This window comes from Cardiocondyla obscurior, linkage group LG24 (assembly GCF_019399895.1).
Source record: "Cardiocondyla obscurior isolate alpha-2009 linkage group LG24, Cobs3.1, whole genome shotgun sequence".
NCBI classification, from domain to species: Eukaryota; Metazoa; Arthropoda; class Insecta; order Hymenoptera; family Formicidae; genus Cardiocondyla; species Cardiocondyla obscurior.
The window spans coordinates 1,839,078-1,849,957 of NC_091887.1; the positions used below are offsets into that span (position 1 = coordinate 1,839,078).

A 10,880-nucleotide genomic window follows, 5' to 3' on the forward strand; every position below is an offset into this window, starting at 1 on the left:
TCTTCCACTTCCATGCGCCTGCATATCTCGATCGCATTTGGGAATTTAGCGTAAAGGTAAAGGATAATTATTCGTTAATAGTATTACATATACTCGCGAATATTACGAGAGAATACTACTATTTGACCTCTAGATTAAATCAACCTTACGTCGGACGACGTCTGACTGACCCCCGGGTTATTCGATGTGATAGGAAGGAACACGTGCACCTCATTTTGCAGCTTTATTAATTTTTATATTCGCCAAAGTAATTTCTGCCTGGGACTTTCATTGCGCAACGACGCGACGTATCTAGCCTCCTCGTTCTAAAGCGAATCTATTGAAATTCGCAAGAGCTCTGACTCAATTATATATAGATCTCAGTTTGACGTAATTATGTCGCGTCAAAGTTTAATCAGTTTCGTTTAAAGAAAAACAAAATAAATATAAAGCTATATTACATTTCGATGATCGTCACTCATGCCGCAGTATTCTCGCGATTTTCCGGATAAATAGGTCGCTTTGTGATCGGCTAGTACTACTCACCTAAGAGCCAACGTTTTTCCCCCATCGTAACTTTTTTCACGCGCGTGCCAAATACGTGCAAAAAAAAAGGAAAAAAAAATATACGTCACGTTATTCCGTTTCACCTTTGATTCCCGATAATATGAGAACGACGCCATAATCGTGTAGGATGATATAGCGATCGAAATTTGTTTTCGTCTCCCACTGGAGTATCCTGTTGTCTATATACAATTGCGCACTGCCTGTATAAAAATCGCGCAATTGTGCGTGGCGACCATTTTCGAGGCGTTGTGATAGCATTTCGGAGTGCTTTAACGGCGCGAGGCGACGACGATTCCCTGTCTCTGGTCCTGACCAACACCTTCGGCAACGACGACGACGACAAAGACGACGACCACGACGACGACGACGACGTCGACGACGACGACAACAACAACGACAACATTCGATTTCTCGAAGCGAGACCTCGATGTGGTTGTGACGCAGACGTGGTAAGAGAAGCGAAACTTCGTGGTAGGGACCTGTAACTAGTTGTTTTGATCTCTTTCGACGGACATATCGCGGAGTTCTCCTGCCATAGTAACACGGCCGACGTCAACGTGGACGGCGTTACGTGCCTCTCGTCTCTTTCGGCCACTCGAGTCTCCGGAGCCTTGTCCGTCCGAGTCCTACTACTTTCCGACGGCACGAGCATCCATCGCGAAGGCATCAGAGCACACGGCGCACCTGTCACTCCCTCGATCTCGTTACCAGAGATATTCTTGCCACGCGGAAAACCGATATTCGACCCAAAAATCTTTCGCGCTCCCTGCGAGATCCGAGGCTTCTTCGCGCCGCTGTCGAACCGGGCCGGTATTCCCACGGTAGCGAAATTCGAGAAAATATCCGATTTCGCTCGAGGGTTCATTGCTATTTTCTGCGGAAACGTTACCTCGCGACGATCTAAAAAGGACGAACTCCGCGCGAAAAATCTGCGACGATAAACAGGCGGCATCCTCGAGGAGAATCTTAAAGAGAAGCTCGAAGGTTCACGGGGTGAGTTTTATTGGTTCCTACTCGATTTTTTGTTATATTTCTGGTCGTTATATTGCCGCGCGAGAAGTCTCCTTTATTACGTCTCTTACATATGCCTATGATTTCTCGTTTATGCCAGTACAAGTTTAAAAAAACTTTAATTGGTACATTCGACGGTGCAGAATTATAAATTAGACATTTTATTTCCGATATTTTATTTCCGATACCATCGTTAAGTGTATTTAATTATATTTACCGTTCATTAAAACTTATTTTTACTCGCCACAAATTTCTCATTTATCTTTATAAAAAATTTAAACGCCGAGTGGTTATTTCTAGATCGTTGACCGAAAATTACCTCGTATTCGATGTACGTTAACGTGTTCAATGACGCGAAAATAAATTAATTGCGACATCGCATGACGAAATTATAATGAATATTTCTAAACGCGGTTTGTTAGCCGCGCTCGGGGAATAATTATTCGGAGAAATATTTCGGGGATATCATATCCTTTGCTACCCCTTTAATCGAGGTTTCGTGTAGATTGAATTTCGGCGTATAAAGTTCAACGTTCATTGGTGGCGAAGTTCGGTGGCGATTTTTACCGGGAACACCAATTAATCAGCGAGGATCACGAGGATGTACTTTAATGAGCACCTAGGGGAGGAACGCTCAAAAGTATTGTCGTAAACAATGATAATTACCGTGTTCTTCTTACGTTACAAGACCAGAACTGATTCGTTCATTTGTCATCGGTATTATTACAGCTGTTGTTAATTTCCCAAAATATTTTCCGATTACTCAAACTTTCATCGCATTACGCGCTTTTTATCCTACATACAGAAAGCGACGAATGTCGAAAGAAATAATTTCTTCTAAAGCAGATCTAATTAAACGTTATTTTAAGATTAACCCGTTTATGTAGTTCGATTGCTAAACACCCAGCTTGCTAAAAACAGTTTCGGCGTCTGGAATATCTAAACTAACCCCATTAGTAATTAAAAAAAAATGACTTCTCGCCTCAGCGGCACAAAAGTTCACGTATAAAATAAAAAGTTTAGTATTACTTTTTTCTTTTTCTTTCTTTTTTTTTGGGTAAGATATTTCTTTTATCTCGTACGTATTTTTATTTTAGTCGGATTTTTAGTCGAAAAACTTTGGCAACGAGGGTTATCAATAAATATGATAAAAATTACACGTGTGCCAGATACGAAATTTGGATACAGCACATAAGCTACAGGCTGAAAGATAAAATGTTTCGTTAAACAAACCGTTACACTTCCCATTAAGGTTTTTTGTACGATAGTTGGTACGATAACAAAGAATATAATCATATAGTACGAGTTAATTAATCCCGCCCTGTCTAGCCTTCTCGGAATGTATATATACAAGTCGGCGTCTAATTCGTAGGAGATACTTGAAAGTTCGGCGCTACGGATTTTGTTGGAAAATCTTACGAGCGAGTAACCGCACGCGCGTGTACCTGTGCATAAGTACGTGGTAAAATTAGAGTGACCTGAATTGCTTATCCACTGTTAATGTAATTAAATTCCTAACGATATCCCGCGGTGTGCGCGAAGGTGTCGGACTTAATCGTATCGATGATAAGATCGTCATTAAAATTAAGATTTTCGTTCTATCGGATTCTGCCGAGTGGTTTGCTCAGCGATGGCGCCGAGTCCTGTTGATTTCGCGCATTAGAATAACGCGTCGGAGCCGGGACAGCGTTTCTTCCGTCGTTCTAACGTAGGAGTATAGCGGCGAAATTTTCCCGTCCACGGAAAACGATCCTCCGTGTAAACACGAGATTGCCGCCCGGGGAATATCCCCCAAGGGGTACGGAACAGAGGAGAAATGAACGTTGCTCGTGAAGGAGGCCGCGTGGACGTTGATGTCGCTCTGATTTTCGTCGCTTCCAAGCTCGTCGAGATCGCCCCCGAAAACCATAGGCATGTCTTTGCCGAGATAATTGTAAAACGATCGGATAAAAACGTGCAAAGTATTTAACATTAATCGCGATTTTTACATCAGCCTCGTATCGAGATGCGGAATTAATTATACCGTTGTCTATAAATAAAAAAAAAGGGAGAAAAGGGAAAGATCGTGGGAGTTAACAGAACTGACACTGAGATCAAAAATCTCGTCGGGAATTATCGCGGGTTGAAGGGTCGGCGAAGTGACGACGATGATGTGCAGAATGCGACGCAACGTTCGGACCGCGGGATCGAAAGCAAGGGCCGTGAAACCCTACCGGTCGGCTAGTAAATAGAACAATTACGCTGTCTGAAACTGTCCGATAACAATGGCCGGTTATTGATTTCATTCCGCGATCATCACGCCGTTCTCTCCCCAGGTGCGATTCATTTTCGTGACCGTAGTGGTCCTTTACTCATTACGAATATTGGTATCATAGGTTTGCATCGTTAGAAAGGATAATTTTGCCAGCAAACTTTGAAATCCTCATTTAAACACAAAATAAGCAAGCAAAATAATATATACGTATATATGAAATAATAGAAAAGTCTCTTAACAACTCGCAAATAATTTTCATCGCGTCAGAAAAAAATAAAAGCGGTCACGCGAATTTTAAATCTTCAATTTTTAAGAATACAAATAATGTTAAATAAGAATATCTCGTTAAAAGTGTCTAATAATAATTTGCACGAGTGAATTGCAAAAGATGCTGTTTGCTTAAAGATAACTTTAATGCTATTACGAAACTAAGGCATCCTAATGCGCTCCTTTAATGTGCCTGAAGAGGACCAGAGCAATTTTCCAGTATGCATAATTGCGATCTTCATTTAATACCATCGCGCAAGGCATTATCTTCCAACGTATAGTTTGTAATAATAATTCTGTGCTACGGTAAAAACGGCAGGATGCATAATGAAAGGGAGGCGCGCGTTTATAAAATAAATAGAATATAATGAAAGTGGCAAAGAAATCTTGAACTTTCGCAAAGCCGTCGAGTAGTTTTCGTGATCGATGGACAAAGGATCACTTAATTTTCTATGTATTTTCTTCGTTTTCAGCTCTCGCTGGCTCCGCGCGCGATAACGGACAGTTATCATTGCTAAAAGTTTCCTATTTCTATTTCACCCCACAGCTTAGTTATTATTATTCAAACGAACGCGCGTTGCCTAGCGTGCCTTCATTTAATCACAACGCGTTAATGTTCCAATCGCTTGAAATTAGTTCGTCGCGTTATAAAAATTTTGTAATTATAAAATGTATAATATAATTTCTTTTTTTTTTCAGTACTACAACGTGTATTTGCGTGACTAAGGACTTCGGACAATCATGTGGAGCGCTTTGTTGAAGTCATTTTTCTTTCTTTGTATCTTAAAATCATTTGTCATCGTCGTGGGAAACGCATATCCGACCGACAGTTCAGACATAAAACTCGCAAGAGATAATAATATAATGACGCCCATAAGTGATACAACGACAGTTACGCCTTACACATGCGTTTACATACCGTCAAATTTAGATTTTTGTAACTTTGGCAGGTAAGAATTTCAGAGAATTGCAGGACATCGTAAAGTTCTCACGTTAGACTATTCAGTTTTCACGAATGTACATCGAATTACTTTTCGTTTGCTCTTACTGCAAAATTGTTCTTCAAAGAATATTAATTAACTTGCAAATAATTAAAATTACATAAATACGTAAATTGAAATATTTATTATCATTAACTAGAAATATACTTTTATTATTATTAAAAACTTTGTCATTAAAAGTAATATCAAACTTTGCGAAATAATCTTTAAGTCTGTAAAAATTTTAATTTTAGTTTTAAAGAGTCCAAAGAAAATCCATGGAATCCCGAACATAAACTGGCGGAAAATAAAAAGCGCAAGGTATTGGAGAGTAATAAAATATACTTCACGTCACGTCCATCGATGCGTGTCCCAAAATCGAAAAAGTTTCAAAGGCAGCCAGTCGTGAAAACTATAATATACGAAATACAAAGATGTGCACCGTCGAGGTAAACGAATGTAGTGAATAAGTTTTTATAAAAATAATAACTTCGATAAATAATTACTTTTCACATTTTAATGATAACGAAAGAAATAAAAAAGACGATAACGTAACGCTCAACTTTTACGCAGCGCTTAAAAGGCGTAAAAAAAAAAAAAATAAATAAGTTATATTAGATTGGTAAAAAGATGTTTGTTCCATTTTGCAGATTACCATTTGTTCTACCTTGGTGCACCGAAGAAGATCTCTCTGATAAAAAGAGCGAGATCCGCCGACTATATCCCTTCATGATAGATGGCTTCTCAAAAGCGACATACGTGTTTCCTACGTACGATCTTTTTAAGCAAACTCGAATGGTATCCAAATCAGCATAATTTATGACATACACTCTCTCGTGTGAACGAAAAGACAAATTCAAAGAGTTATTAACGATCGCATCTAAAGCCACCGTTTAACAGTAAAAGATTTATTCAATTTTATAATTTCTTTTATTTTCAATAATAATTATTCTGTTGAAACGATCGTTTATATAAATAAGGGAAAAAGAAGCGGAGGAAGAAAACAGTAAATAACTCGAATAAACCACCTTTCCATTTTATGGAAAATAACAGCCAGTAGGAAGGAAATATGTGCGCAACGCATTAAAAAAAAAAGTTTCAGATAACGTACGACGAGATATTGGAACCTATATAGAAGATAGTGTCAAAGGAGGCAGATCGACTATAGAATTCGCGGTGATATGTGAAGTACCACGATCATGAAAGAACACACATCGGACAGTCTTAAGAAATATAAGGCCATTTACGTTCACAGGGGAGTCGATGAAGGCGAAAATGACCGACGATGCGCAATAAAGGAAACGTGAGATATCTTACGGTGCATCCCTGATTCGAGCACGAGCATCGCCGTTATAAACGACATACGTGCTAAGAAAATCGCCGTTACATAAAGCGGCGTACGTGGCAAGAATTTTGGCTAATATATAACAAAAGAATATCACTATTTCATTCATCCGCTCGGACTAGTTTTTCTTTTCTTTTTTTTTCTCTTTTTTTTTTCTTTTCAATTAATATATAATTAATTTAATTACACTGCGGTAATTAATATTAACCGAATGTATCATTAGTATTAAGAAAAGCTGTAAAGAATTACGGATTTTGCACGAGCCTGAACGTTTTATTTTCAATTTATATTTAGTTTGTTCCAGATATCTTTATATATTGCATTGCGAAAACCGATATGTCGCAATCGCGCTGAATTAAAAAGGATACATTGTAAGAAATTAAATTACGTATATACTTGTTTATATATAAAATGATAATTTTGCGGACTGTTTTATCATATATTTGGCATATAACTCAATAAACGTCAGATTTCTTTACATATATCAATTTCATTGTTAATAAATCATTTCGCGGTAGAGGCTGATAGCCGGTTAAAACCATTTCGACTTCTAAACTTCTGCCGACGAATTTAAAATGTTATAATTTGTATTTCGCGACGAATGTGTTTTGAAGTTTAAACTTCTCAACTAGCAACGATAACGGTAAAACAGAGTTAATTAGCAAATTGCAAAAGCGGTTCCCAATTAAGACCGATGTTCTAATTAAAACTGAACTTGGCCTTTTATCTAATATACGTTATCAATTGTTTAACCAAAATTAAATTATTTCACATCGAGTTTCTTTTCATTTCTTTTTTTTTTATTTTTTTTTTTATTTGGAAATTTATAAAAATATGCACCCAAGTGCTCAGCGAAGAGATAATTAGTAAATCAATTAAGCGACGAATAAATCGTATATATATTTGTATATTGTATATATTAATGTGGTATAAGATCTTGGATTATCTTTCTTTTTCGTTTCAATGTTTAAACGTTTTGTTTTATTTGAAAAATGATTTTTTATTTCGCGTGGAATTTTCGTAGATTTATATGCTTCCGGCGCGCCTGTCGCTTTGAGCGACGTGGTATCGTTATTTAGATTATTTTTCAACGCGGGTCCCGCGATATTGATTTTGTGATCAATATTGGATCCGATCGATTGTGACGAGCGACTTTTGTTCGACGCCGAAAGTCCATTGCGTAATGTGTAAACCGAAATCCCCCGCAGGCAAATTGCTATTTCGTTCAGCATATTCGAGCAATCAGCGTATTTTATAAGACAAACGCGAAATTTGTAGACACTGATCCCCCTCGCTTTATCGCAGGAGTCTTTCGTTTCGTTCGCATACATCGCTTCTTTCATCCGCAGTTTGTCAAGCGGGTTAAATTCCTGCCGGATCAAAAGATCTATCAAGGGCTTAGCATATATAGAATAAAACCCAGTGCTGTAAAGATCTACGGAATGCTCAGTAGCATATTCATATATCAACGTGTTAAGAAATTGATTCGCGTCTCCTGAAGGACTTGCGTTCAGTTGAATTAATTTCTCAAAGCTAGACGAGAAATCGTAAGACGCGACGGGTTCGTTGTCTTCAATTAATTCGGTAATACCGAGATCAAAATTGTGATCTTCGATCGGTTCGGTGATGGTAATTACATTATTTATAAAATTAGTAGATTCTTCAATTACTTTCGACGAGCGATTTTTCTCGTTAAGGAAACTCGACTCGGGAAGCTTCAGCGGCGCACGGGCTACGTGCTCGCGCGAATAATCGATCGACGATTTTTCATCCTCGCGCGGTACGCTGTGATTTAACTTGTATTCTCCCATCTTCGGTGACAGATTTACTTGACGGTCCGCGCACAAAGGGAAACCGATGTCAGGCAAACATCCATGCGCCACTAAAGTCGCAGTTATCGGTAAGTCGAGTACCTTCGTCACGAATATTCGCGATGATTTTGTCTTTAATCTGATCGAAGGTTCGTTCCGTCTGGTGGATTGCCATTCGACGTTCATCTCCGGCGTTTTCGAGAGCAACTCCGAACTCCTGCCATGGTCCGCCAATTCTTCGTTGCCGTCGATTACCAACTCTGAGGGTTCGAGCGTGGATCGACCAACGTCGTTATACAACGTCTCGGTGCCGTTAACGATCCCGCCCTTCGTCCCGGGCACGACGTCGCTCGTCTCCGCTTTAATTGGTTTCGTTTGGCTGGATTCGTCCTCGACGGACCATCCTGCATTCAAATTGTATCCGCCTTGAATATTTTCCTTGGAGGAGCACGGTGCAACGTCTCTGGCGGGTATCACGCATACCGCCTGACGCCACTTCACGATTTCGATCACGCGTGAATTTTGCGAAAGACTTTCGTTTATTGCCGGTAAGCGAGTTCCCCCGAATGCATTCGACGTAATTGCTAGGCACAACGCTATCGATAAGTAGCCCATCGTTCTACCCGATGAAGAAATTTATTATTTTATTAATTTCTCAGCTGCGAGACACGCACCTAAGGCCCTTCGAGACCGCTCTAGCGTCTTTAGCGTACGCGTGACACTTTTATATTTTCGTAAGGATTACGAAGTACTTAAATTCTCAAGAGTAAAAGATTACGCCTTGAACAGCATTTTGAACAACATAGAATGATTAGATACGTAATCGAGCGAGTCACTTTTAGTAGTTATCTAACGTCGCTAAACACCTAAACGTTGAACGTCAAAGAGGAATTTACCTTCCTTCCTATCTTCCACGGCATAAAAATATATCTTACCGCATAAATACTTGAAATAATAATTTTATTTTTTTTTATATTTATATGAGGAATTCAAAGGCCGATAGGACGATAGGACGTTTAATTATTTTAAAAACGTTACGAACAAATATGTATAATTCTGCCACATATTGCAATTTCTATTTTGTCAAAAGTAATAGAAATAGGAATTTAAAATACGTTTTATATAATATTAAAAAAAAGTATGTAATTGCTATAAAATACCGTACTGTTTTTTTTCTTTTTTACATAAGTTTAATAATTAAAATAATTAAAAGCACCTGTAAGAATGCAACCACGAAGGTGAATACGCTGAAACGGCATGAACTCGCTACGGCACACATGATATATATTTTTATGTTACGTATATAGAAGAACAGATATGGCATTTTCTGCGGCGACAAGCGGCTAGCGTACCTACGTAACCCTAGGCGACAGAGACAAGGGATGAGAGAACGGGGAGAAATCGGTCATCGGCAATCCGGCCGGCACGGTACATGCATGCGATGCTACATGTAAAACTTCGACGCACACGACGCTTAAGTCACGTTCGCTAGCTGCCTTCGCCATATCTGCCTTTCAGCGTGCATACGCGAGAAACGTACGTGTCCAATAACCTCGGAAACTTCTTCGATAACAAACCCGATAAAATTCATGCATTTTTCTTCCCACGGTACGTAATTAACGTATCACGTGTCAAGCCGAAGGAGCTAACTTTCTTCGCTCTCGAGATTTCTATCGGCTCGAACAACCTGTTGAATAATATGTAATAGATTGCCGAGAAATTCGTAGTATTGATTAACAAAATGCATAAAGTTATGTGCAGTTAGAGCCAGATAATTCCTCAGCGTGTCGAGCTGGCGCGTCAAGTTTTCCCGGGAATGCGCTCTCGAAAGATGAGACGAGCGGAGCGACGACGAGGGGGAGACAATGTCCCGGAGCGGGACAAAGAGCGGAGCGTGTGTACCGCGGGTGAAGAGGTGCCGATTGTCAAGAGGATAGGTATCGCGAGACAGAGGAACAAGAGGAGGAAAAGGAAACCGTGGAATCCCGGCTGCACCTGGGAGAGCGCGCGGAGGAGAGAACGCGCGAGAGAGGCGAGAGGTCGCGCAGGGATCTATCGGACCAGAGAGGTGAGGCACGCGAGAGGCCGGGAAGAGGTGTGCGTGGACCGCCGGTGAGCGCGAAGGACGAGGAAGGTGCGGAGGAGATGAAGGAGGAAGAACCCACCGCCGATCACCAACGGCAAGGGGGCCCGTCGCGAGGAGCGGAGGCTGCGGTTAGAAAGCGTTCGTGCCGAGGCCGCGCCGTCTCGCCTGCATGCCATCTTCGTTCACGCGCGCGGTGCCCGCTCGCCGGACCGTCCAGAACGCGGTGTGCTCCGGAGTATAATACCGCGTCGCGAGTGTGCCCGCGGGTCTGGCCGACCAGACTGGTACCAGTTGACTGGCGTGGTACCAGTTGCCGCGCGTTCGCAGCCGCAACCGCGGGTCGCAGTCGCAGTCTCGCGCTGCCCGCTCCGTCATCATTAACTCGTCGCTCGTGTCGCGCGCGCGTGCTCGCGGGTGATCCATCCTAGTCGCTGACGGCCGTGATTGCTTCCTCGAGGAGACGCGCACTTGAATGAGCACGGAGTGATAACGCGGGGCTGCGTGAAAAATAGGTACGTTGGCGCGGAGCGAAACGGCGGCTCGTATAAGGCGGACGCTTAAAAGGCGTTTAACGAGATTG

General features: G+C 41.0%; 2 protein-coding genes across 4 annotated transcripts in view; one reads left to right on the forward strand and one right to left on the reverse strand.

Annotated features, from left to right (window-relative positions):
• The window catches only part of Urm1 (Ubiquitin-related modifier 1), a 199,515-nt gene that overhangs the window by 3,410 nt on the left and 185,225 nt on the right, over positions 1–10,880 (reverse strand). The window lies entirely within an intron of this gene.
• LOC139111474 (uncharacterized) lies at positions 309–6,887 on the forward strand. Of its 3 annotated transcripts, XM_070671778.1 has the most exons (5): positions 310–995; positions 1,085–1,539; positions 4,778–5,028; positions 5,313–5,507; positions 5,709–6,887. In XM_070671778.1, the coding sequence occupies exons 3-5, from the start codon at positions 4,820–4,822 to the stop codon at positions 5,872–5,874; spliced, it is 570 nt and encodes a 189-aa protein (XP_070527879.1). In that variant the 5' UTR covers positions 310–995; positions 1,085–1,539; positions 4,778–4,819; the 3' UTR covers positions 5,875–6,887. The 3 variants fall into 3 exon arrangements, with proteins under 3 accessions (XP_070527880.1, XP_070527879.1, XP_070527878.1); XM_070671779.1 differs by lacking the exon at positions 1,085–1,539 and having other exon boundaries at positions 309–995; XM_070671777.1 differs by having other exon boundaries at positions 310–1,539.

Bases quoted from the DNA above. Each gene is read 5' to 3' on its own strand.
- LOC139111474 (XM_070671779.1), top strand. From the start codon at position 4,820: ATGTGGAGCGCTTTGTTGAAGTCATTTTTCTTTCTTTGTATCTTAAAA. The intron at 5,029-5,312 runs GTAAGAATTTCA...TTTTAATTTTAG, and splicing joins GATTTTTGTAACTTTGGCAG to TTTTAAAGAGTCCAAAGAAA. The intron at 5,508-5,708 runs GTAAACGAATGT...TCCATTTTGCAG, and splicing joins CAAAGATGTGCACCGTCGAG to ATTACCATTTGTTCTACCTT.